Source organism: Enhydra lutris, unplaced genomic scaffold (genome assembly GCF_002288905.1).
Source record: "Enhydra lutris kenyoni isolate GAN:26980312 unplaced genomic scaffold, ASM228890v2 scaffoldscaffold38, whole genome shotgun sequence".
In the NCBI taxonomy this organism is placed as follows: Eukaryota; Metazoa; Chordata; class Mammalia; order Carnivora; family Mustelidae; genus Enhydra; species Enhydra lutris.
This window is the reverse complement of record NW_019154122.1, coordinates 14,800,079-14,827,239: the sequence shown is the minus strand read 5'-3', so window position 1 is coordinate 14,827,239 and position 27,161 is coordinate 14,800,079. Positions and strand designations below refer to the sequence as shown.

The 27,161-nt window shown below is 59.2% G+C and overlaps 1 protein-coding gene across 1 annotated transcript in view; it reads left to right on the top strand.

Moving 5' to 3' along the window:
* LOC111154898 (calmodulin binding transcription activator 1) overlaps window positions 1–27,161 on the top strand; it is an 811,409-nt gene that overhangs the window by 699,363 nt on the left and 84,885 nt on the right. The window contains exons 7-9 of the mRNA XM_022514846.1: window positions 6,778–6,931; window positions 21,402–21,542; window positions 23,130–24,976. Of these exons, the coding sequence (XP_022370554.1) occupies window positions 6,778–6,931; window positions 21,402–21,542; window positions 23,130–24,976 (2,142 nt within the window). The remainder of the gene's footprint in view (window positions 1–6,777; window positions 6,932–21,401; window positions 21,543–23,129; window positions 24,977–27,161) is intronic.

The following is a 27,161-nucleotide window of genomic DNA, read 5'->3' as shown; positions in this document are numbered from 1 at the left end:
CCCCGCCCCCTGGGCCCTACCCGGGACCTCTCGGGAGCCGGAGCCACAGGGCTTGGCCGCAGGGTGAAAGTTGGAGCTCTCTGGGGACTGGGAGAAGGGTTAGTGCCGCGTCCAAGTCTCCGTGACCAGGATAGGGTGCTCCCATCCACCCGTGGCTGCTACCTGCTTGGGCTCGTCTGCTGTGCCTCCTGGTCTGTTTTCCTCTTCCCTTCCTCCTCCCCTCCTCTGCCTCTCTCTCCTGCCTCCAGCCCTGGCCCAAGGTCCAGTCCTCCACAGAGGGTGAGTCCGGCTCCCCCCGCAGGATCTCTGCGAGGAAAGCCTGTGGGCACCATCAGAGAGACGCGGCCCACCACTGCCTGCCGCTTCCCCAGGCTGCACCTGCTCGGGCCGGCATGAGGGTCCAGAAATGTGTCATTGCCCAGGGGCTGCTGCAGATTAATGTGGATCACAAGTCCGCTCCTGGCCCCCCGACTGCCGCCCGCCCCTGCCGCCCGGTAGTGGCGACCCACCCAGGGGGAGCAGGGACGCGTTCTTTTCCAAACCAGTCTCCCTCTCTCAGATTCCGTCACCAGTCACTAAGAAGATTAAATGGGCAGCCTTGCTTCCTCCCCACTGCTGGGCCAGCATCTCCCCCCTGCTTCTCCCCACAGGACCCCCGCGGTCCAGGACGCCCAGGTCAGGAGGGATGAGCCCACGATCGAAGGGGACACTCAGTTGCCCATCTGGCCCCCGTTCCGCTCCAGTCTTCCTAAAAGGAAGCCCGATCCCGGAGTAGGGGGAGGAACTTTGCCCATGCCGACCAGGAAGGGGAGAGCCGTGTGGACAGGGCACCACATTGGGGCAGGGATTCCTCAGAAACTCAGATGCCATGTGGGCCTCGGGCCGGACCAGGGAGGGAGCCCGGGTAAAGGGGAGGGTTCTGGAGCATCCAAAACCCCAACGCCCCAGAGACCCAAGAACAGGCTAGGAGGAGCTGTCTTCCAGTAGCTGCTGACAGTCATTTCCTTTGGTTTTGAACTGTAGCCATGGTTCCCAATCTGTGCTCCAGAGCACACTAGGGTCCCAAGAGGGGCTCAGGCTGACGTTCAAAAAAGCTTGGGAAGCCTGTCTACTGCAACACCTAGGAGGCTCTCCTGCCAAGCAGGGTGCCATAAAGACTGACCAGTCCTGCCGTAAAGGAGCCTGTGTGACTTTGGCAAAGCATTCCCTTTCTGGAACTTTCCTAACCCCTCCTGTGCTTCTAGATGTTAAGGTCCTTGGCTTGTTCTCCCTAGACTTCCCTTTGTCCCCAAGGGTCAGGTGGAATATGCCCTTTGGTAAAAGTGTCTTAGGAGACCAACTAACTCTGGCCCCCAGGACACACCCTTCCAGCACCTTCAGCCTCCCAACGCGTCTCTGCCCTGCAGAGTCCTGGCAGCCTGGAACTACTAGGTCAGCCCCCAAATCCAAACCTCACATTTTCACATGAAAACTGGGGTGGCACTGGGTCAAGGGGCCGGCTTAGCCCTGGGCCCCCTCAGGTGCTGTCGCCCCACTTCCAAGAGGACAGACACCTCCTCCTTCTCCTCCCCCTTCTCCTGAGTCTGTGTGTCCCTCAGGAAGACACACGTGGGGATCTCCTGAGTGGGTGTCAAATGCTGAGTCACCAGGGAGGAGACAGCTGTCCCCATACCGACTCCCCCAGCGCGGTCGGCAGCCCGGCCGGGTCCATACCCCGTGCCCCAGGGGTCACTCAGCTGTCCTGCACCCTCCGCACACAGCAGGTGCAGGCACTGGGTTTGGGGAGTCGGCCACCGAAGGAGCCTGGCCTTCGGAGCTCATACATCGGTGGGAAAATGGACCAAGCAATAGTTGCTCAGAACCAAGGAATGGGGGTGAGAGCCAAACAGAAAGTGGCAAAGGGTGCTGGGACCGCAGGAGGGGCCCCCCCCTTCCACGGGGTCTCAGAGTAAGGTGTGCAGGCAGAGGTGGGTTGAGACTTGCAGGACGTGTGGACCGGAGCACACCAGCTGGAGAAGGGCTCAGGAGGGAACAGGCTGTCTGGGGAAGGGGACTGTCCGGCCGGGTGGGCCAAGGAGGGTGTGAGGCCAGGAGCGGCTCTGGAGAGAAGTGGACGGCATGCCTTAGCCATGTCAGGACTGTGAGCTTCCCTCGCAGGGCTGGGGAGGCTGCCCCGAATCACAGGACCGTGGCTGCTGGCCCGAGATTGCGGGTGGGGACGGACGCCAGAGCGGAAGTGAGGAGGCCTCTGGAGGGTCCATGCGGCAGGGGTGAGGGGCGGGCAGCAGGGGTGGGGGACAGAGTGGGTGGGAGAAATGACAGAGCTCTCTTGGACTGGCTGTGGAGGGGGAAGGAGTGAGAAGAAGAATGATGTGCACGGCAGGGGGAGGGCCAAGTGGGCCACGCGGACATCGGGCTCTACCCTGCGAGCCAGGGGTCCTTTGGAAGCCCTGACAGGGCCTGTCGAGGGGCAGTCGGACAGTGAACCTGAGCCACATGGAGAGTTGGGGCTGGGGAGAGGAAGCTGGGATCCTCGCCACACAGTGGTTGTAGGGCCGCGACGCTGCATGAGGTCACTAAGAAAGGAGCAGGACGAGGACCCCGCTGGGAGGCGCGGAGGAAGGGGAGTCTCTGTGTGCTCAGAGGAAAACCAGGACAGAGGGGCTGCCGTGGAGAGGGAGCGTGTTTTAAGCAGATAAACTGCCCACTAGCTTCACTCCGGTCATTCTGTCGGAAAAATACCAGAGTTCGGTTTGGTTTGAGGCCTGGTCCGGCGGTGCGCGGGTGTTAGAGGAGCGGGACTCCTTCCTGTCCGGAGGGCACCTCACTCCTCTCAGGGGCCCTGCGGTGGCTGTTTCCACCTGCGCGTGAGGAACTTGAGGCATCAAAAGGAAGCGATGGGATCACCTAGTCCACTGGGCTTTCCTGAATCTTCTGGAATGTCTGAGACTCTTACGTACCCTCAGCAGCAGCCACCCCCATAGATCTCCCTCTCCCAGGCCTTCAGTACCAGACTGGGCCTCCTGGAATTCAGGGGTGTGGGGAGGAGACTCATCTTCAAGGGTCCTGCTGCCTTTGTGGGCTTCAGCTCTAGTATGTTCACAGAAGTCCCCTCGCCCAGGGAGGAGCCTCTAGACAGCCTGTTGTATGCCCCCCAACCTGTAAGACCAGACCTGAGTGGCAAACCCCAGGGAAACATGCAAGCAGCCCAGGAAGACAAAGGCCAGGTTGCTGCACAACCGTCCAGAATCCGGAGTCCTGGCGGGTCTGCCGGGCTGCATCTCAGCTGGGTCCCCCTGAGCAGGGCGTGGGCGAGCGCCTCCCCCCGCCCCAACCCCGTGCACAGCCAGCAGAGCAGCTCTGGGCCAGGATCTGACTCTGTTAGGAGCACTTCCTGAAGCTCATGCACTGGGACTCTCTGGCTAATATATTTTTCTCCCGAAAACACCCAATAAAATGTACCACTAGGGCACCTGGGTGGCTCAGTGGGTTAAAGGCTCCGCCTTCGGCTCAGGTCATGATCCCAGGGTCCTGGGATCGAGCCCCACATCGGGCTCTCTGCTCAGCAGGGAGCCTGCTTCCTCCTCTCTCTCTCTGCCTGCCTCTCTGCCTACTTGTGATCTCTGTCAAATAAATAAATAAAATCTTTTTTTTTAAAAAACATACCACTAATGAATAAAATCACCACGTTGCCAAGAGGCAATGTGTGCCCCAAATTTCCAAAAACACTTGAATCACTTCCATTTAATTTATCTTAAAACCAGTCCCAGCCAGGAAGTCATCCCTTAAAATTCAGCTCGGGAGTTTCAGCTGCAGGATCCCCAGGCCCGAGGGTGGAATCTTTGCTGGAGACACAGACCATGATGCCGTCTGCTCCTGTGGTTCTTAATCCCAAGCCCAGACTCCTCGAACCCTCACGGGCTGGCACCTTCTTCCTAACTGTATCAAGGCCACAGAGCAGCCACAGGCCCAGAGCAAAGCCTCCACGTTGGGCACATTCCCTGATTCAACAGGAACAGTGATGGATCTAGACCCCCTAGATCAGTGTTTACAGATGTGGGGTACACAGGCCACTGGATCTGTGAACCCCTGAAATGCAGGGTTGATGAGCCTTGGGTAGTTTTGAAGCTGGGTGTGGGCTATCCACAGCCTTCATCAAATTCTCCAAGAGGCCTGAGACCCAAGAAAGGGTAAGGATCAGCCTGCCTCTTGGCTTCCTAGGAACGCTTTTTCGGAAAAGACCCCTCTGCCCTTCGTAGACCCAGAAACGAGAAGCCAGATGTCGGTGGCACACAAGCTGGGAAGCATGAGGATGGGGAGTCCCGAGACAGCCTAATTCAATTCTACAAACACGAAATGAGCACTGGTCATTGCCAGACACTGTCCCTGTTGTGAGGGAGTTCAAGGAGGCAGAGGGCCACAGACTGGGAAGACACAAATCCCATCCTGCCGTGGTGGACCTGTGGAGGGTGAGGTATCAGGGAAGACTTCCTGGAGGAGGAGGCGATCCTTGTGCCTGTCCTCAGAGACCGAATGGGAGCTGGTTATGCAGAAATGCAGCTAGGCCCTGAAGAAGGAACAGAGCTTCCTGAAACTCTGGGTGCACAGTGAAGGTGGCCCTTTGCTCCCCAAGCTCCACCACCTTGCCCCACCCCCCACAGCCTCCCCAAGGACCCCAGCTGAGCTCAGTGAGGCCATGGGGCAGGAAGCTGCAGCCCTTTCATCTCCCAAGCAGCTGACATCCTGGCTTCTTTCCCGTGTGCTCCTGCACAGGGGCTGGGATCAGATGAACCCCGGGGGCTCTGGGGGGCCTGCAGCCCTTTGATCCTTTCTCGTCTTGCTCAGCAGCTAGTGCTGCCACCTGGCCAGGCCCAGGCAGGAACCCCCAGCCCAGACGCAACCCTGGGGAGGCCAGTGCATCTGTAGGAGGAACACAAGGCAGGGACTTGGAAGTACCACCCATTCCTCCTGACTCCCCATCCATGCGATGCGCAGAACAGACCTACCTCCCTAGCTCTGGGGCATATTGCAAGGATAAAGTGAAATGCAAGGTGGGAAAGCATTTAGACCAAGCGAAAAAGAGGCCACCAGATGTCTTGGCAGGCCTGGAATTTGGAGTCCGAACCCTGGCTTCCAGCCCAGGCTCTGTCCCCGGCCACACAGCTTTGCCGCAGTCCACTGGCTGCAGACGGAGGGCGCTCTCCCCGGCCCTGCCTGGCCCTGCCCAGCCCAGCTGGCCTCCCCAGCCCACTCGGGCACCGCACGAGATAATGGCTGGAAAGTGCCCCAAGAAGAATAACGTACTGTGCCAATGTCAGGGATTATCAGCGTTATGAAGGAGCGTGATTGCCGCGATCCAGAAAAGCTGCCATTAACGAGGAGGGCCCTGTTCGTGTTGATTTAATTTCCTGGTTAACTGAGCGTTGGCAAGAAAAAAAAAACTCCGTGTTTCAACCCTTATTGGAAATCTTTTTAAATTATGCCAGTCTACTTTCTCGTACCGGTCATGGCGTACTCTTGGGTCTTTATTTATGAATGCACTGATTGATTCACATAATCATCTATGACTCTCGCTCTGACCACATCCCAAAAGGCAACAGTAGGCCTGGCCTCCTCCATGCTGGAGGTCCTCGTGCCCTCCCAGGACTTGCCGGCAGGTGTCACTCAAAAAAAGCAGAGGACACAGGTCTAGGGGAAAGCCTGGGGTAGAGCCTTCTAAGTGCCTGTATCCCCAGATCCCTGGGGCTTATTAATATAATGCTAGAGATTTCTTTATGGTTTAAGCGATGCCTTCTGCTTGGGGTAGAAGGTGTTTCTGGACTTACCCAGATATACTCTAAAGTGTTATGATTGGGTTTTTGGTTTTTGGTTTTTTTTTTGTTTTTAACAAACTTGTCAGGCCTGATGTGGCCAAGTAAATGGCCTTGGGTTCTGGAGGGCCACAGAAAGCTGTGGAAGGCACATGGTCTCTGCAGGGAAGCTCCTGCCCCACCAGATCCCCTTGGGAGGTCTCTAGCAGAGCTGATGGTGGGCAGAAAGGCTTGGAGGGCGTTTGGAATTGATTCTCATGGGAAGAGGTTGACCCATTTCCATAGAACCATCTGGGGACAAAATGAGGTCTTCACACAGAGCGTTCTTTCTGTTCTAAAGGCTACCCAGGGGGAGTGTCCAGAGGCTCTGAGTGACAGCCGCCTCCTGGGTGCTGCTCAGAAGTAACACGCTAATGGGGCTGCTCGTCCAGGGAGAAGCCCACAGGCTAAAGGGCAGGGGGGCTGTCCAGCCCTTAGAGGCGGGGCACCTCCATTTCTGGGGAGGAAGGGGGTGATGATGGCTGTGTGTGGGGCGTCCAGCAAGCTGTGGTGAGGAAATGCTCAGACCAGGGGCCAGAGCTCCTGGGCAGCCATCGGCATAAAGTCCCGGATGCTAGACCAGTGATATGTCCGGCCTCATGTGTGGTCCTTTATGCACCAATCAGCCCTTGTGGTTTGCAGCTGGGGGTGATTTTGTCCCTCGGGGGACAGTGGGTAATGGCTGGAGACACTCCTGGTTGTCACACCTGGGGAGGGGGCAGGGTTTACTAGCTTCCCGTGGGTGGAAACCAGTGTCCAGGGCAGCCCCGCACCAGAGAAGGATCTCGTTCCAGATGTCAGCAGTGCCAAGGATGAGAAAGCCTGGTGTGGGGATGCTTGGCCTATCTGCACCTGCTGGGGTGGAGAAGTCCCCTTGGATGGGCTCCATGCCTCCCTCATGCTGCCCATCTCTGTACTCTCCCTGCAGAACCCCGACATCGTCCTGGTGCACTACCTGAATGTCCCAGCCATTGAGGACTGCGGGAAGCCCTGCGGCCCCATCCTCTGCTCCATCAACACTGACAAGAAGGAGTGGGCGAAATGGACAAAAGAGGAGCTCATCGGGCAGCTGAAACCCATGTGTGAGTACTGAGCAGCCCCGGTCCAGCCGGCCCGGGGTCCAGCACTGGAAGCCAGGCCAGCACCACACGGGTGGGTCAGAGGCCCTCTGTGGTCATCCTGCTCAGACACTAGTGACCACAGCTTTCCTAAGGGTCACCCCCCCCACCCTACTCTCGCTTGACTCTCTGAGCCCCCTACACAGTAGCCAGGGCCCAGAACATCGGGGACTGCGGGTCCACATTGCAGATGGCAACGGTGAGGCTCAGAGGCACGAGGCCATGTCCGTGAGGAGCAGAACCAAGGGAGCCAGGCACTGCTGTCTTGTGGGCCACAGACGGGCGAGCAGCTGCGGTCCGGGGACAGTGAGGCCTAGAGACAGAGGAGGGGCTGGCCAGAACTGGCCTGCCTCCAGCCCCCAGCCCATCTGCTCCCGGACATGGGGCTGGCTCCACCGGAGGCTCCCAGACTGGGTGGCATGCTGATGACCAGAATGAGCTGGATTTCGTTTTTCCAGCAAAGTGATGTTCTCTGAAGCATCTGACAGGTGCAGCTCTCTGAATGCAGAACGCCCGGGGAGTCTGGAGAGCTGGGCACGGCTTGTGCCTCATTTCCACGGGCAGCCGCTGGGGGCTCTTGGTGGCCTCTCCTTGCCGCCTGGACTCAGGAAGAACAGACACGGGTCTGCCAGACCCGAGAAGACCCAGACAGTGCGCAGGGCCCAGGGTTCCAGAACATTCTTCTCTGAGGCTCAGTGAAAAGACATGTCATCATACAGGACCTAAGAGAAGGGGTCCCCGGGTCCCTTGGAGCCCGTGCCGCCCTTGGAAGCAGGGCTGCAGGAAAGAGGCTGATGGACATATATACAGAGAGCAGCTGAAATGTCTTTTCCTGGGGGACCATGAGCGTCCTGTTGCTGGGAGTATCCAAGCTGAGGCCTGATGGTCCCCACAGTGACCAGCTCATCCTCAGAGGTCCTCAGAGCTCAGACTGGGGCATTACCCCCCATTCTCAAGGTTGGGGTTAGGGACAGGAAGGGCAGAGGGGTCTGGGTGGGAAGGGAGACCCCAATGGGCCAAGGCCCAGCCACCCAGGGGCCGGGCCCCGAGACTGGGCCATCCTCCTGAGCCAGGAGCTGGGGGGGTACCCCCAGTGATCTTGGCCTTGATGCCCTGGCTCCAGGAATCTAGAACAAGGAGGCCCAGGGGCCTTCTAGGCTCAGGGTATGTCCCATGGAATCCTTCTTAACTACAGATATGACACACCCATCTTGTTTAAACCTCCTGCTGTCCCCAGGGTGGGTCACTCTCCCCTGTCCTCGTCTGCATATCCCATGCCTCTGCCCTCAGCAGACACATCAGCTCTTCTATAGGCCCTGCCCCACTTCAGGCTTCACACGGCCCCCCACCCCCCGCCTAGCTGCCTCAGGACCTCCAGGGAGACCCCAGACTGAAGCTAGCCTCCGTGCTTCACTAGAGAGGCCCCCCCCACCTCTTCAGTACTCTGCAGAGCAACCAGAAACTGGGAAGACCCTGCAGCTAACCCCCAGGAAACTTCCCTGTGCTCCGCCGTCCCCTGGGCCCTGTACAGTGCTGGGCACATGCACGCTAGTCAGACGGTTGAGTGTAAAGTGTCTGGGCCCAGCTTTGGTCCACTCCCCACAGGGGTCTGAGCGATGGTTTCAGTAAAAGTGGGCACCAATGTCACGTGAGCAGGGCAGGGCAGCCCAAGCCAGGGAGCCAGGAGGCGGGCACATCCCTGTTCTGTGACCGCTTCACTGTGTGACCTCAGGCCAGTCACTCACCCTCTGCTCTAAGTCCCCTTCTGTAAGGTGAAGGAAAGAATCCAGAGTCTGTACCAAGATCCGTAGCCCCCAGCCGGCCCCTCCAGGCCCAGCTCCGCAGAGCCAGGTCCGAAGCACTGGGGCCACGATTTCACCCCACTTCCAGGAGGTTCTGGAGACCATGTTAGCCAGAGTTTAGTCCGAAGGCAAAGATGCCTTTTGTGGTGTCCACATGGTCCGAGCCTTGGGCCTGGGTCCTCCCCAGCATACACAGAGGGCCCTTGGCCTAGAAGCCACCCATGGCCACTGTCCTCCTTCTTGTATTCTGTCTGCTCCCTTTTCCTTCCCTCCTTGCCTCTACCTCCCACAATACACCACCCCCCACCCGCCACATGGGAGCCTCCCCATGACAGACAGGAACACCTAGGGGCAAGGGGATTAAGCTCTGTGAAATCTGGGGGTGCCATCCAGACCCGAGTCAGCCTCTGACGCTTAATTGGAGGAAAGTCTGCAATGCATCATGAAAATCATGTGAAACAACCACCAACTCCCCGAAAATCTAATAACAACTTGGCGCGCCCGTGTATCTGGGGGCGGGGAGCGAGCCGCACGGGGTTCCTGAGCGTGCACGTGTGCGCGTGGCGCTGGTTAGAGACGCGCGGCCTGGAAGTCAGGCCCCAGTGCAAGCGTCACGCACGACAAGCCTTGGCACACGCGCAGGGCACCAGCCAACCGCGTTGGGGGAAGGCAGAGGTGCGCGGGGAGCCGAGAAGGCGTCAGATTGGGCTCCAAAATCCGGCGTGCCGCCCAACGCTGGAGCCAAACACATCAGCTTCATCACATTTTCACATAAATCACATTCCTTCAAAGACTTCACAGCTTGATTTCCTGATGTTTCCAAATTTCTGTGCCCTACAGCAGAGTTGTCAGTAGTTCAATCACAATGTTGTGCTTATCGGTGGTGAAGGGAAACTCGGGTGCACAGCCCTTGCCTCACCTGTTGCAAGATGGTGGCGGGGGGGCCGCGGATCCTTGTTCTTGAGCCCGGGGAGTCTCACAAATGCCGGCTTCTAAGCCATACTGACTTTGAGAACCTACCTTGATGCTCGCAATTGTGCCGTTGGGTCTCACGGGGGCTTCCCTTCAATCTGCCGTCTGAGGGATGCTTCTTACAAAATTAAATAAAGAAAGAAAGAAAGACAGGGAAAAATTAAGATATCTAGTAGGAATTCCCAGTGTGTTTCCAAAGATGCTTCTTACCTTTTGCAAACCCTTCTGTGGCAGTTAGAATACCAGGCAGGTGCGGCAGAGACCAAAACAACAGTGACTCTCATCAAAGAGAATGTTTCACGCTCACACAGCAGTTTGGGTTGACATGGCAGCCGCAGAGCGTTGGGGATCAGCCCCCTGGGCTCCTTGTAGTTGGCGACTCTGCCATCCCTGGGGTGCCACTGTCTTGTCTGTGGTACAGCTCCTACCATTGTAACTGCATTCCAGCCAGTGGGAAGCAGGGAAGACAAGTGGAAGGCAAGCTGCTTCCTTTCAAGAACAGGACCCGGAGGTTGTACACAACACTTCCACTCCTATGTTATGGGCCAGAATTTGGTAATATGGTTACCCTTGTTTGCAAAGGAGTCTGGGAAGTGTAGTCTCATGCTAAGCACTGCCATCTTAACACACTTGAGGGAATAAGGTTCTGCGTGTGAGTCATCCAGAGCCGAATGGAACCGAGTTCAGCCTGGGGTGTCCCTGTGGGGTCTCAACTGAGAATCACTTGCCTTAGGTCAAGGCCTGAGAATGATTGTCTCAGGCCCCATCTGAGGGTTGGAGTTTAGAGAATTCAACTGAATGTGATCTACAGCTCAGTATGTCTCATCCTGGAAATTCTGGGGTCTGTTCCAGTGCAGCTGGTCTGAGAGCCCCAGCTTTGGACCATCAAACCACCACAGTGGGAGCAAGGGACTGGGCAGGTGGGATCCTATCATCCCGGGTCAACTTTGAGTGGAGAAGAATGCCAGGAAGCTCTGTGCTGCAGTGCCGCTGCTGGGAAATGTGCTCAGTGATTCTTGGCTGCCCAGAACCACAGTGGCTCTGAACCACTGGGCTCTGGACCTTCCACTCTTGGCTCTACTGGGGCCTGCAGGAAGTCAGATGGGGCCCTTGGAGGGATCCCCTCCTCTGAGCATCCGTGGCTTTCTGCCTGGCCCCATTCCTTGGCAGCCTGGGAGGGGCCAGGCATGCCAGCCACTTCCCAGCTAGCAGGAGACAAGAGGATGCCATCCACAGTGAGAGATGAGGGCATGAATTTTTTTTTTTAAAGATTTTATTTATTTATTTGACAGAGAGAGATCACAAGTAGACAGAGAAGCAGGCAGAGAGAGAGGGAAGCAGGCTCCCTGCTGAGCAGAGAGCCCAATGCGGGACTCGATCCCAGGACCCTGAGATCATGACCTGAGCCGAAGGCAGCGGCTTAACCCACTGACCCACCCAGGTGCCCAAGGGCATGAATTTTAAGCTGTGTTCACAGCCCTTCCCGGAAAGGGATCGTGCCCCAGTTGTACCTCCCAGGGGATCCTCTTGGAGCACGCTGGCTGGCCAGGAGGCTCTGCATTGCCAAGTGAGCTCAGGCCTTCCTGCAAACCTCCGCAGCCCCAGAGATCACCATGCATCACCCCAGAGATGCCCTAGAGGTGCCCCTCCTTGGCCCAAGAGATCACCCCAGAGATCAAACCCCTCTGGGCTTGGCTCTACTCGGACTGCCTTTCCAGGTCCTGAGACCTGTGGGTGGGAAAACAGGAGGGCTGGCTGGGGAGCCTGCCTGGTCCCCGGGCCTGCAACCACACATGTAGTTAAGTCCAGGGTTCCTGGAGACAGGGAACCCTACGCTGCTGGAAGTAGCTGATGTGGCAGAGAGGCTGGAGGGGAGCGGGCTCAGCAGCAGGCACACATGTCTCCCAGGAGCTCCTCAGCCACCCACACTTGAAGCCAAGGGAACCCTCTGTGTCCAGAGCCCCCAGCCCGTTCTCCACCTGTCTGAGCTGCCCAGACCGCACAGCACCCAAGGCTGGCTTGATATAGTCAGTGCGTCTGTTGTTGTCTCATAATTTTCCAGACAAAGACCAAAGATCCAGTAAGGGGGCGGTGTTTATTTGTTTTGCTTTTTTGCTTAGATTGTAATCCTGGTGATTATAGAATATCAAGAAGTAAAATCAACAAAGGCTTTCCTTTCTGGCCCCGCACGGAATCCCGTTCCTGGTCGATTAGCGCCACCTGGCGGCCAGAAGCCGCAGAGCGCTCCGAGGTGCGAGCCCTCTGCAGGAGCCAGACTGTCTCCCAGGCCTGGGTCCACAAGCAGCCTGGGGACGTGGGGCGCTGGGCCACCCCTGCCTGTGGACCTGGGGTCTGGGATGTGGCGGGAGGATCAGGGGCCTGCTCTGTGATTCTGGAGCACTGGGCTCGGGCTGGGGCTGGAACAAGCAGAAGGCGGCTCCGGGGAAAGACACATCTACTGCCTTTCCTCTCTGACTCCGTCTCTCCTGATCAGACAGCAGCCGGCTGCTGCTAGACTAAGGGGCTGGCAGTGCCACTCTGACAAGGAAGGCGTCTTCTAAGTCTTGGTCAGAGTCTGTGGGCAGTAAGAGGCAGTTAGCAAAGTCAGTGACAAAGGCGTTGCCCCCACGTAGCTGCCGGCAGGAGCCCTAAGATGGGGGTGGGGGGAGGGGAACAGCCTGGGGAAGGGACATCTGTTGTAGGAAGGGGTTGGAGGGTTTCTTTCTGGAGAGGAAGGTTCACTTGGAAGCACTTTCCAGCATCCCCTTCTCTGAAGTGACACCCAGGATAGGAGCAAGGGACCAGGTGAGTCAGGAATGAGCTTGGACGTGGCCAGGCTGGCCGCCGCTGGGACTAAGGGGCGGCTGGGGCTCCCCACCCAATGCTCCGAGGCCCAAGAAGGCTGGGCAGAGACGCTGGCTCAGTGCCAGGAGCAGCGGTCACTGAAACAGCCTGGGCAGATTGATCAAAGGCAGACTCCCAGCCCGTCAGCCACCAGCCCCTGAGGCTGTCTGATTCCACAGGTCTGGGTAAGATTCTCATGCTTTCTGAGAGATCCCAGCCCAAATCAGGCCCCGGCAAGAGGCCCACCACCACCCGTGTTGTGGAGATCAGGGTCTCCACCCTTCTGGGGCCACAGGCCTCCTTGAGCATCAGATGGTTTCTCCCATCCACGTGGGAGGGAAGCACCAAGAATCGAGGATGTAATTGGCCCCGTGAAGTCTTCCCATAGACTCTGGGCCAAGATATGCTACCCTAGAAGTTTCCTTGGGTTAAAAGTCTTACATTAGAGGCAGGCACATAATAGGGTCTTACAGACATTATTGACTTGAACTCGTGAGCAACGCGGTGCGCCATGAGCAGGAGCACATCTGTGTCCCCACGGCAGGCCCCCGGTCCAGGACAGCAGTGCTGCCCCTAAGAACAGAGGCACTCACCAGTGGCTGGAATGCGTGAGAGCCGGAAGGTTCTGCCCTGCTCCCTGCCTGGGTCCACAGGATGTGGCATCACGGTGGGGAGGTGAAGACAGTACAGAAGGGCCCGGAGAAGATTTTCCTGCCCGTTTCACTTGTCCCTGTGGTTGGGTGGGGGGGCTGCCAGCACGGGGAGCAGGCAGCGTGGGTCCCCTTATGTCCCCAGTTTCTGCCAGTGCGCCTTCCTGGCTCCTCCCACCCTGACCAGAGGACAGCAGGCCGTGGGCATCAGAGACCAGTTGGTTTCCTTTTCTGCTCGCAGGACCAGACTTGCTTTGCAAATGGGCTCCCTCAGGCTAAATTGGGTTTGGCGGATCTGGCTCCCAAGTAGGAAAACTGAAAGAGAAATACTTCTTTAGGTTTCCTGTCTCTCCCTGGAGGCTTGGGCACCTCCCACCCCCGGCTGTTACAGAGTGCCCCTCTCTGTCTTACCCATCCCCCTAATCCGATGAGCTCGGGTGGAGTGCATCCCCAGGCGGTGGTGGAGGCCACGGGGGCCCCACCCATACCCCGTGCCCGACTGCCACCCAGAGCTGACGGGGACTTGCTCAGCGCAAGACTTTGGATTCGTTGCCAATATTAAAATCTGCAGATTTTCAGCTTCTCTTTGAATATTGAAGGTTCTGGTACACACCGTTAGGAGCCAAGAGGCAGCCACCTCAGTGCCGCCTGCCTCCCAGCGTGGAGGTACCCCCTCCAGACCCCAGGAGGAGGCATCTGATTCCAGCATCCTTACAAGCCCAGAGGCTCAAAAGAAGTGAGATGGCAACAGTTCAGAGTCCCATGTGGTCCCCTGCCCCCCTGCCAGGGGCTTGGCAGGGCTGCTCAGTCAGGGCGTCCCTCCTGCCGTCTCTGCCGCTAAGCAGGGCCTCGGGAAATGGTCTGCCATGAAGCTTGAACAGGCGAGAAGATTCCAGAGCCCACATGGCTCCCTGGATGTGGGATAACGGCTGGAGCTTCTCTGCCGGCCAGCTGAGCTTCCGACATTAGACAGCCAGAGCTCCAGGCACATTCACGCTCGTCCGAGGAGGGCACAAAGAATTCCCTGCCTCAGCAACCATGCCACTTAGCAAATCGGGAGGAGATTCTGAGAGCCTCCATCCGACTGACCCCACAATGTCACTTCCTGGGCCCACTTAGCAGGAAAACCCCCAGCGGAGGCAGCCTTGTGTGTCACTGGGACCCTAGTGGGAGGCCAGGCGCCCGGCGCAGGGAGCCATCCCTATATGGCCTGGACAGCCCGGACGGTCCTCTCCCTGCCCCTCACCCCCCAGGCCTCAGGCCCCTTCCACCTGCAAGACATGTTCCATTCTAAGGCCCTCAACCTTTCTCCACACACAACAGTGTCTACCGTTGGAAAGAGGTGCTCCCCGCCATGATGATGTCCCACGACCCCAGACTTCCAGAACCAGGAACTACAAGCTCCTTGGGGACCCCATACTTGTGACCCTAGGCACACACACCCTTCTGTCCCCACCACACTCCTCCAGATGAGATTTCTGGAAATGTTGTCCTTGGGGCCCATAGGAGAACAGAGCTGAGGGCACAGTGGGGGAAACAGAATGGCATGTGGGTGTCTAGATACAAGGAGTCAAATCTAATGAGAATTTTATCCAGTTGAACCCAGCAAGCAGAAGCAGGGTCTTTATTCCAGTCAACAAGAACACAGTCAAGATGAGACCAGTGGCGGTTGGGTCCCATTGACCTTGTTGCCATGGAGACAGCCTTAGTGTCAACAACACGCAGGATCCAAAGCGGCTCATTCAGGCAAGAGGCGGTTGGCAGGCCCCCTCCAGCTGCCCCCATCACGTGGCTCCTAGGAAGGGAACCCACAGGTCCAGGGTTGCCTGGGAGCTCCCCAGTTCATACCATCGTGCAGCCCGATGATCCCAGAGCCCCCGTCAGTCTCCCAAGGGGACCCGTCTGCCAGGTCACATGGCCACCCTATTTATAGGTTGTGACTGAGGGTTGAGGACCTGGGCAGGAGTCCTGGATGAATCCAGGCTGATGAGGAAGGAGGAAGGGACCGCCCCGCCCCCCCACAGGCCTTGTGTTCAGTGTGGGGGGCGGGGTGATCATCTTTGTCACCAGCATCCCCTGTGTCACCTGCTTGCCACAGCGCCGAGAAATCTCTTCCATGCAGAGAAAGCCAAATGCCAGTTCCAGCAGGCACGGACTGTGGCTACTGCAGTGACCCAAGCTCCCGGCAGCATGCCCTGTCACACCTCTAGAAGTTTCTGCCCTGCAGAGCAAAGAGGGCCAGGCTCTCACCAGCCTTCCAGAGCCGCAGTGGGGCCAGGTGGGGAGCTTTCCAAGCTCTCCTTTCTGACTCTATCCAGCTCCTCTCCAAACGGTTCCAGGCACAATGTTTCAGAACAGAAAGGGGGTCTGTCTCCGCGTCCTGCGCCCTGGTATGCCTCAGAGCTCCTGTGGACACCATCAAATCAGAATCCTGGGGGTGGGCCCCACTCTCCATCTCTAACGTCCCTTGGGGAACATGCAGTCGGGTGAGGCACCCATTTTACACGTGAGCAAAGTGAGGCCAAGAGAAATTGAAGACCCTCCTGAGATCACATGTGCATGAGGAAAAGAGTGGCAGAGGCGCACCCCTGACCTCAGGCAGCGCGTCCCCCCAGCCCGGCCCCCGCCCCGGCTCTTCCCATACAGCTAGCTGGGACATTGAGGTGAGAAATTCACCCTACCCTGCCCCAAGTTCCGCCGCTGCTTAGGGCAGCCACGGCAAGAACGGACATTTGTGGCTTCTGCAGGCACCCGGTCTCTGACTCAGTGGGTCTCCTCCCCACCCCACCCCCAGTGACTGGAAAGCCAGGCAAGGGAGCCTTGTCTCAGACCGAAACCCTGCCCCCCGCAAATCCAACCTTCTCTGGGAGGAGGCTTTCTTTGAGCTCCCGTCTTTTGTAGAAATTTCTCCTAAGCGCACCCCAGTGTGCCGAGAGGACTGAGGCCAAGCAGCACCCAGGGACCCTGGCAGCCCAGGTGTGGAACCGGGATGAGCTCCTCACACAAGGCTTCCTCCCTGTCTTGCTGGCGTCTGGTCTTCCATAGCGAGTCCTGCCTCCCACTTCCCGCCCTAGGTCGGTGGCCCTGCCTGGCTGCTTGCTTGGCCCTTCTGAGGCCGCTGGCACCCTCCATGGTCAGGATGGGTTGGGGGCTGGGGGACAGCCCCCAGCCTAGCCCCTGGTTCCGGGGTCCCCTGCACGGTCACCACCCGGGAAATCAGACAGCCTGTCCCTCGGCAGTGAAGTGAGTCCTGCTGTGAGAGCAGGGAACTCTCGCTCTCCTGATGGGAGATCTCGCCTTCCTGCGCCCATGAATGAGCCTTCCAGCCCTTCCTCCATCCCTGGAGGGGTGTGGGCTGGGGAGGCCCTGGCGGACAGCGGGACCCTGCAACCCCTCCCACCCCCACTCACCTGCTGTGTGACTGTGGGCAAGTCACTAACTTTCCTGCCTTAGTCCTCACATGAATGAAATGAGACAATAATGCTTCCTCAAAGGATTGTGGAGGGTTTAGGGACATAATGTCTGGACAGGGGGCGTCTCACACTTGAGCCAGCATCAAATCTCCTGGAGGGCTTTTTAGGACCCAGATCTGAGGCCTACGGACAGAATTTCTTACTCGGTGGGTCTGGGTAAGGCGTGGGGATGTGTGTTTCTAGCAGGATCCCAGGCGTTATATTGCTTCTGGGACCCCAGTCTGAGAACCACTGCCCAATGCCCTGTCCACCATCAAGGCTCCAGAGGGGATAGATAACATTTGTGATGTAGTCGACACATAAAGAATCCACCACAGTGCCAGGTTCTGGAACATTCCTGATTTCAGGGCCTCTAGAATGCACGCACACCAAGTGTGGGACGGGTGGCTCTGTCCTGGGGGCCCCTAGGGCGCCAGCCAATAAGCCTGTGGAGGGGGGAAGCAGAGTCTGTCTGGGCCACCGTGCCAGGAGAGCCCAGACCGGGGAATTTCAACCATGGAACAAATCTCCGTGTGCACACACACTCCCCGTGCCCCTTCCTCTTCCTCTTCTCACAAGCACACGAGTCCTGTTGGATCAGGGCCCCAACCTATGACATCCTTTAACCTGGCGCCTCCTGAAAAGCCCTGTCTCCAGACACAGTCTCCTGGGGGTAGGGCTTCAACCTAAGAATTGGGGGGACACAGTTCTGTCCATTCAGGGGGTGACAGGGAAGTTCACCTGGGCTCAGGCCAACCTGCCTCGCCAAAGCTCCCCCCCAACCACCACATGGCTGGGCAGGAGCAACCAGAACCCAGCCCCAGGTGGCAGCAACCACACCCCCCCCCCCCGTCCCCAGCCCCCTCTCCCAGAGTCCAGTGACTCTCCTCCCAGTGGTTGGCCACCTCTTGGGTAAATTGTTCATCAGAAGATACTCTCCAAAGCATGGCCCACATGCTGTTGTCATTGATTCTGTTTTGATTATTCATATTAGTGGATTATAGCTGCCTCATTGTGGGTGGTAATTAGGGTAAGTGTCGCATACGGGCCAGGTCAGTGCAGGAGTGGGATGGGCGTTCCTGCGACAGGCACCCCAACCCCGACTTGCTGGTCAGTCCTCCTGCAGGGAATGCTCTGGGCGCCCCAGCCAGAGTCGTGGGGAGGGGGCAGGACAGCAGCGGGAGTGCTGGGGGATCCACGGGAGCACCTGCATACCCGTTTCCAGTGGAACGTGGGGTTCTCCTGGGAACTCCCGGACTGCACTGGCCTGTGGGGAAACGGGCTTGGCCCACCCACACCTGCCTTCTCCCCCTGTGATACCTGACCCTGCCCAGCCTTCCTGGGACCAGCGCCCAGGGCCAGGCATGGGTGGCACAAGGGGGACCCCAGGAGGTCCGCCTTCCTGGGATTTGCCACAGCTGGCTCCTCCCATTTGAGGAGGCCGACTATGGCCTGGGAATTAGGAGCCCAGTGCCTCCCACCAAGACCTAGCAAAGAGAGGGGACAAACATGACCCAGAGCCACCAGCAGACTATTTTTCCAGGAATTCCCTTTTCTCTTTCTGTGCTTCCCTCACACTCACCCCCACCCCACAACCCTCCCCCCCAGGTCATGACCTTACATTTAACCAAGTGTATTTTTAATGCAGTTTCCCTTTCGCTGATTTTGCGAAGGTTGGGGTGAGAGGCGGACAGGGGACAGCCGGCCAGTGCACGTGTTTACTAACCTTCCCTGCATAAAACACTCTTTTCCCATAGAAATCTCCTTCCCCGCTGATTCATTACGTGTCAGGAAGCAGAGCATGACATGTTAAAAGCCGTCTTGATAGTATTTGATATTCAGAACCGACAACTCCCCAGCTCCGAGGAGGAGGGGGCTTCTCTCCCCGCCCCTACCGGAGGGGAGGGACATGATCTGCATATCGAATGTGCCAAGGCAGTAGGTAATTTGCATTAAGCATCCAGAAATTCTCTGCTTGCAAGCTGTCACCCTTCACTGGGTTTTCATTTTAGAACCTTCACAACAGAAAAGAGGAAAGCAAGAGGCAGAAGGAATGCAGTGAGTGAGCCCCGGCTCCTCTCAGCAGGGCCGGGGAGGAAGACCGGAGAGGGCGGCAGCAGAGAGGGAGGGGCTCTGGTCCCGAAGGCCAAAGGACTCCAGAGGGATTCAACAGCCCACCCACCCCCAAGACCCAGACCTCCGGGCAAGGGGTGGCCCTGGGGCCAGAAGCCGGAGGTGGGCTGCCCCTGGGGAGGCCCACTGCTCATCTCTCCAGAGACAAGCTCAAAGCCAGGAGGGGTTTCCTGAGAGCGCCTTGGTCTGTCTTTGTAAGCGGCATCTGCTCAGAGCCCCCGGTAGGAAGGAGCGGCAGTGGTGGGCTCCCAAACTGACAGTGACCTGCAGAACTCAGGCTTAGGACAGAACTGCGTGTTCACCATCTGGCCTGCCCAAGAGGAACTCCTGGGAAGCTTTAAAAAAAAAAAAAAAAAGCCTGGCACCACCCCAGAGCAGGGGCTGGGACACACCATCGACAGGTGCAGCGGCGCGGCGCAAGAGGAGGGGTCTGCAAGCCCTGCCCCCTCCCCCCAGGCTCTGCTTCCTCCTCTACAAAACAAGGAGTCCAGGAGAGGTCAGCCGAGCCGACCCTGGCCTTCACTCCTGCCTTGACCAGGCCCCTTCTGCTCTTATTCATCTTCCATATGGGGTTTGCAGGTGGAGGTTCACTTGAGAAAAGGGCTCCGCAGTGGTAGTGAGATTGGCAGAGCCTGGCCTGGGCCTTGCCTTTCAGTGGCCGAGGACAAGGTGGGGCTGAGCCAGCAGGAATGCTGATGTCCTCTCGGGCCGCCAGAGCGCTCCCTGAGGGATCCCAAGGTGGGAGAAGGTGGTCTGCCAACTGCCCCGCCACCTTCTGCCCAGGCCCCTCGTACAGCGATCTGAAGAGGCAGACACGACTTCCCAGCCAGGTAGCTCAGCCAGCTCGGGGACAGGAGCCGCTCAGCAGCCACGCCCCATCCCCTTGTGATGATGCCCCAGATGCCAGGACACTCTGGGACCAGGGCCACCAGCCTCATCAGGAAGGGGCCAACACCTGGGGCCAATGTGCCCGAAGGAAGAAGGAAGGAAGCAGCACCCGCCAGGACTCCCAGCGCATCACACCCACGCAAGAGGGGGTTTCTCTGAAAAAGCACTGAAGTCCTACATAAAGGAGGTGACCAGGAGTGATGGCGGAGGAGCGCTCTCCGCGGGGTTCCAAGGCAGAACCACGGGGGGCTGTCCCAGCAAGCAGCTTCCTTCCCCATGCCCAGCCCCGCCAGCGTCGGGCAGGCCCTGGGTGAGGCCGGCATTACGCCTGCTCACGCCGTCCCCCCAGGGACCGTCAGGACAGCAGCTGTTCTTTGGGGCGAACACAGGAAGGTCAAGGCAGGAGGTCGGCCTCTCCTGCTGGCTGCCCTGTGAGGCAGAGGCTGTTCTGTTCCCGTTTCACAGGCGAGTTTAGTGACTTGCCCAAATTCACACCGAAACCTGGCCTCCCGTCCGGATGTGAATCTGACCCAGCTCCTCCCGGCGTGTGGACGGTCTCCCTGGGCAGCTGCCCCCCGGAGCCTCACAGAGGGAGGGCAGGCATGAGGCACGGTGACGGTCTTTCCCTGGAGGCCATGTGAGAGAAGCTCCTCCAGAGGACAAAGGAAATTGTCCTTGCGTTGGCAAAGCCACTGGCCTCTCCCCAGCGTGCCCCCGCCCTGCTTCTCTTCCCAGACCACCTGGTCCCACCGTCCCTGTTTCACAGCAAGCTGGGTCCCTCCTAGAGCCCTGGGCACTGGCCCCCAGCCCCAGGGCTAGGCCCTCCCTGTCCCTGGAACTGGCCCCCTAGTGCCCCCAGAGAGAGCTGGGCTGGGCCGTGTTCCTGGCGAGCCCGCAGGGCAGCTCCAGCGGAGGACCATGAACGAGTGGGTGAGACACCCATCAGCCCCCAGGCCCCGTGGGCAAGTCAGTTTATTCTAGACTTTCAGCCGCGGTCCTGCAGGCAACTGGGGAGCCCACCCTCAGCCGATCTGTGGATCCGCCCCATCAGCAAGGACAGCGGAGGTCCCGGGGTCGGCCATGCAGGGGGCCGGTCATCAGTGGGCATCGACTGTTCTGGTCATGTGGGCCACTCATTCCCCCCCTCCCCACCCCACGGCCTAGCCTGCAGCCCCCCTAGGCAGAGAAGTCAGGTGAGAACGAGAAACAGAAGCTCCCCTCCAGGGCTGGGCCTCCACCCCGGGCACACAGCCTCCGTCTCCTCTCCAAATCTCCACTACCTACAGTCTGGGCAGGGTGGGCGGCCTCAGAGGCCTGCCGCCTCTCCTTCCTGTCCCGGCTCCCCTCTCCTCCACTCCAGGGCCCCTGGAAGAGCCGCTCTCGTGCACTTGGACTCCAGGAAAACAGAAGCAAATCTCTAGGCCGTCCTCTCCCCAGGCTGCACTGCAGGGAAGGGAGGAAGCGGCAGTGGAAGAGCACGGAGCTCCCGGGAGTGCAGGCCCGAGGGGGCAGCCTGCCCCGCTCTGTCCTCTGACCTCCCTCCCCCCCCATGTGCATCGGCCCCCCCCAGCCAGCCTCCCAGCAGAGGGGGAGCCGTATTCTGAGAGGACCCAGGTCCCAGGCCCCCCACCCCCGGGCCCTGCCCCTGCACCAGGTGACCTCTGACCGCCCCTCTGCCTCTCTCTCCCCATAGTCCACGGCATCAAGTGGACCTGCAGCAATGGAAACAGCAGCTCAGGCTTCTCTGTGGAGCAGCTGGTGCAGCAGATCCTCGACAGCCACCAGACCAAGCCACAGCCTCGGACCCACAACTGCCTCTGCACGGGCAGCTTGGGTGAGCAGCGCCCCCTGCGGGCGGGGAGGGGGCAAACGGGCAGCGTGGGTGGGTAGAGCCCCCTGCGGGCGGGGAGGGGGCTCTGCCAGACAGCCGGTGTGGCTCTCCTCCACAGGTAGCCTTGCTGTCGAGTGAGCCCAGTGGGGTTGGCCAGGAGCCAGGGGACAGGGCGGGACAGCACCTGGGACAGACTCACCCTCATCCTGGCCCGTGGTGCTGGTGGGGAAGCCCACTTGGGGCAGGAGAAGCCGTTTCTAGAGAGACAGCTCCCGCTAGGGATGGGGGCAGCAGAGATGGGGAGTGCCTAGGGCTGGGGCTCCAGGCCTCGTCTACATACGGCAGGGACTCTCCAGGTCCCATCTTGTGTATCGTCCACAGGAAGCCCGGGTGCCCGGGCACAGGGCTGACATGAGCATTTCAGGGAGGTGGCCTGGAGTCAGTGAGCCCACTCAGGCTAATCTTTCTTTACCCTCGGTCTCCTCCAAGAATAGAGTGTCCCACCCTCCCTGTCCTCACGTGTCTGTTTTTCTGATAACGGTATTTGCTTTTAGAAATACGCGTTCTCCACCCCCTTGTCTGCCTTAATTACACATTTCCATTAGACGGTCATGTCACTTCTCCGCAAAGTCTTCATGCATTTAGGAATTATGGTGGTGAGGCTATAATAGGCTCGGGGAGGGGGGGATTCACCCTTTTATCAGAAGTTAAGTGACCCTCCTCATATGGAATGAAAACAATGGCAGAGGGGAGAGAAAAGAGAAGAGCCCACCTGGCCTCATGTGCAGAAAGCCCTGCGGAGACTAGACAGAGTTCAGAAGCCCGTGGCCTAGGGCTTTCTCCCTCTCTGCCACTGGGCTGGGGATTTAGGGCTCTGTCTTTGCTTGGGTCTTGTAGGGATTTTGACCCACAAAGAGTTGAGGACAGGCCTGGGCTGGCCAAATGGAGGAGAGGGGCAGATACCTTTCTGCCTCTGGAGCAAAGCCTAGAACCCAATCTGGTCCTGGTGCCTGAGAGCTAACCCAGAGAGAAAACATTGCTCTCCAACCCCTGCCCCCCAAAACACTCTATGCAGCCTGAACAGGCATGGAAAGTTGGGGGAGGGGAGAGATACATGGCCACCACTCTGGGCTGAGCTCCCCTTACCCTCCCTGGCCAGCAAGAGCTATTTCAGGAAATGGTGTCTGTCTCTGAAGGTGGAAAGGATTTTCCTGGAGGACAGCAGACTTTCCACCTTCTCCTTCCCAATGACCCATCTCCTGAGGCACTACTATTAGTATTGTTAGTAGTAGTAAAGGCACCCCAAGGAAAGAGCCCCCCCCACCCCGGTCTGGAGGATGGTTCTGTGGAGCATGTGAGAGGCCCAGGGATTGGGGTCGGTGAGCCCGAGATCCCAAGCGTGGGGTATGTGCCTGCCCCAGGAGTCAGTGGGCTGCCCGGGCTCCCAGGCTAGGCCCAGCCAGGCCCCAGCTGCTCAGAGACAGGGTCCATCACGGCCACGGCTCTGATGCTCTCTTCGCATGTGCGTGTGTGTATGTGTGTGTGCGTGTGCGCACGCACGTGTGCGTGGTGTGCCTCTGATCTCCACAGGCGCGGGCAGCAGTGGGCACCACAAGTGCAACAGTGCCAAACACCGTATCATCTCGCCGAAGGTCGAGCCGCGGACAGGGGGGTACGGGAGTCATGCGGAGGTGCAGCACAACGACGTGTCCGAGGGCAAGCACGAGCACAGCCACGGCAAGGGCTCGAGCCGCGAGAAGAGGAATGGCAAGGTGGCCAAGCCCGTGCTCCTGCACCAGAACAGCACGGAGGTCTCCTCCACCAACCAGGTGGAGGTGCCCGACACGACACAGAGCTCCCCCGTGTCCATCAGCAGCGGGCTCAACAGCGACCCGGACATGGCGGACAGCCCCGTGGTCACCGGCGTGTCCAGCATGGCCGTGGCCTCCGTGATGGGCAGCTTGTCCCAGAGCGCCACGGTGTTTATGTCTGAGGTCACCAACGAGGCCGTGTACACCATGTCCCCCACCACCGGCCCCAACCACCACCTCCTCTCGCCCGACGCCTCTCAGGGCCTCGTCCTGGCCGTGAGTTCCGACGGCCACAAGTTCGCCTTCCCCACCACGGGCAGCTCGGAGAGCCTGTCGATGCTGCCCACCAACGTGTCCGAAGAGCTGGTCCTCTCCACCACCCTGGATGGCGGCCGGAAGATTCCAGAGACCACCATGAACTTTGACCCCGACTGTTTCCTCAATAACCCAAAGCAGGGCCAGACGTACGGGGGCGGAGGCCTGAAGGCGGAGTTGGTCAGCACCAACGTGCGGCACTCGCCGCCAGTGGACAGGGCCTTCAGCTTCACCACCGTCCTCACCAAGGAGATTAAGACCGAGGACACCTCCTTCGAGCAGCAGATGGCCAAAGAAGCGTACTCGTCCTCGGCGGCGGCCGCGGCGTCCAGCTCCCTCACCCTGACCGCCGGCTCCAGCCTCCTGCCGTCGGGCGGCGGCCTGAGTCCCAGCACCACGCTCGAGCAGATGGACTTCAGCGCGATAGACTCCAACAAGGACTACACGTCCAGCTTCAGCCAGACGGGCCACAGCCCCCACGTCCACCAGACCCCGTCCCCGAGCTTCTTCCTGCAGGACGCCAGCAAGCCCCTCCCCCTCGAGCAGAACGCCCACAGCAGCCTGAGCGACTCTGGGGGCACCTTCGTGATGCCCACGGTGAAAACGGAGGCCTCGTCGCAAACCAGCTCCTGCAGCGGCCACGTGGAGACGAGGATAGAGTCCGCCTCCTCCCTCCACCTCATGCAGTTCCAGGCCAACTTCCAGGCCATGGCTGCGGAAGGGGAGGTCACCATGGAGACCTCGCAGGTTGCCGAAGGGGGCGAGGGCCTGATCAAGTCTGGAGAGCTGCAGGCCTGTAGCTCCGAGCACTACCTGCAGCCCGAGACCACGGGGGTGATCCGCGGCGCCGGTGGGGTCCCCGTCCTCCCAGGCAACGTGGTGCAGGGCCTCTACCCTGTGGCCCAGCCTGGCCTGGGCAATGCCTCCAACATGGAGCTCAGCCTGGACCACTTTGACATCTCCTTCAGCAACCAGTTCTCCGACCTGATCAATGACTTCATCTCCGTGGAGGGGGGCAGCGGCACCATCTATGGGCATCAGCTGGTGGCGGGGGACGGCGCAGCGCTCTCCCAGTCGGAAGACGGGGCCCGCGCGCCCTTCGCCCAGGCGGAGATGTGCATCCCCTGCTGCAGCCCCCAGCAGGGGAGCCTGCAGCTGAGCGGGGCCGAGGGCGGGGCCGGCGCCATGGCCTACATGCACGTGGCCGAGGTGGTGTCCGCCAGCCCCGCGCAGGGCGCGCTGGGGCTGCTGCAGCAGAGCGCTCGGGTGTTCATGGTGACCGACTACTCCCCGGAGTGGGCGTACCCAGAGGTAAGCCGCTGCGGCCCTCAGCCCCGGCGCAGGGAGGCTGGTGTGCATGGGGCTGCCCTTTGGAGGAAGCTCTGACCCTGCAGACGGAACTGTCCCTTTCCTCTGTCCCTGACGCCTTTCTCCAGCCGTGGCTCCCAGACTTCACAGAAGCTGGGAAGTCCCGGGTCTCCAGGGGGCCAGTGGCCCTCCCCACTCCCACCAGAGCCTGGCTTCTCATGTATTAACATCCCACCTGGGTTTGCTCGGCTTTCTATCTATTTTTATTATTATTTTTTTAAAATGTCCTAGGGCTGCCAAGACTAAACAAAACAAATTCAGAAATCACCACCACAGGCCGTCCGTATCCGTTATTCTTGATTTGCTTTACTCAGTGCGTCAGAACATAAGCGAATTCCCATCCACTGTGCGAGGAAGGGCACGGCGTCCGGAGAGCCATCCATGAAAGTTTTGCGAGGAAACCGGCCTCTGTAAAATCAAAGGCGCTCTCCATGACCCGGGATGTCCCACCTGTGACCTCCTCGCCCCCACCTTCAGTTGCTCCTCAGCCCGGGGCCCCGGAAAACGCAGGTCTTGCCCCCATGGCGGGGAGTGGAAAGACAAAACCTTGCCTTTTACTCTGAGGTAGAAGCCACAAGAGGCGGACAGAGTGGCCTGAGCTTTCCTGGGGCACACGCTCCCCGACTCCGGGGCATCAGTCGGGCTCTGCCGTGACTTCACCTCTCTGTGACTCAGTTTCCTCGCTTAAAAAGTGGCAAGAGTCCCCTCCTCAGGGCAAGGTGTAGTACCAGGAATGTTTGGTAAAATATTTGTCTGTAATAAGGAATCAGTGAATATTGTTTATTGTCCTGTGGTTGCCACAGCTTGAGGCCCACTGGCGTCCTTTCCCTGCCCCGCTGCCATGGCTGGGCCACTGAGGCCCACTGAGCAGTTTCCTGTCCCTCCTTCTCACGGGTTGACCGCTAACAACCTTGGGGAAGTCACCTGGATGGTGGGCCTCACAGTTACAGCTCTGACCAGAAGGCTCATTACTCCCTCTGCTCTTTATTTTATGGCAAAGCACAAATAAAATCCTGCACCAATGTCCCCAGCTCTCAGGAAGGTGGCACATCAGCTCAGCCAGCAGCCCAGGCTCCGTTCCAGGGGGTCCTGGAAAGACGGTGGGGGGTCTGGACAGAGCAGCTCCTGCCCCGCACTCTGTCCCTGTGCAGCGTGTTCAGTGGGTGTCCAGAGGCCGTCACCCTGCGTGCTGAGGAGCATGGGGCTGGGGCCAGACAGTGTGCGCCCACCCTTACTAGCTGGTGACCCGGGGCAAGGTCACTAGCTGCCTTTCTTGTGTCTCATCTCACTGGCTGGTTGTTAAGGACTGAGTAAAGTACTTGGGCAGCAGCCACCCCTTCCATCCATCTCCATGGCTCCTTCCCCAAGACTCTGGAAGATTCTGACCAGGCCTACCCATGGTGTAGCACCCACCGTGTGTCACCCTCCACCCCAAGTGACAGGTCAGCTCAGCCCAGCCGCCTGCCCCCCACCCAGGGCTAAGAAAGCAACTCAAAGGAACAGGGAGGGGGCCTAGCGAGAGGTCAGCTGGGAGACATGGCTCCCTGGGCCTCAGTTTCCTGCAAATGGCTGAGAGGCATGGCCTAGGCCTGGGAGGTTTGGTTCTCAGGACCCTTGGAGGCGCCCCAGAGCCTGAGACCTGTGGGAACTGGAGGCCCAGGAGAGGAGCCGTCTTTCCCCAGCCTTGGGCTGTGCACACTGGGCCCCCGGCAGGGGTCCAGGCCCACCATCTAGCCTTCATGGGCTTGGGGGCACTGGCGAGGGGCTATTAGCCGACCTGGTCCCCTGTTCTGTACCCCAGTACCGGCAGGTCCCCAAACTGTACCTCAGGGAAAGTCAGTTCAGCAGCCTGCCACGCGAGGGCAGCACGGGAGCGGGAAAGAATGTGGGTCTGGGCTCCTCCGAGAGGGAGCGTCCAGCCCTGGTTTTCCAGAAGCCCTTGATGCTTCCAGGAAACAAAAGCAACTCAAATTCAATTTGATTTGGGAAATGCACAGATGCCACCCAGCTGGTCCCTTTGGAGCCCGATGGCCACACGGTGAGGCCTCTGCAGAGGCCCCATGGGCTCTGACCAGCCACTTCCTCCTCCCTGGCCCCTGGCCACTGGGCCCTGTCCAGCAGCAAGGGC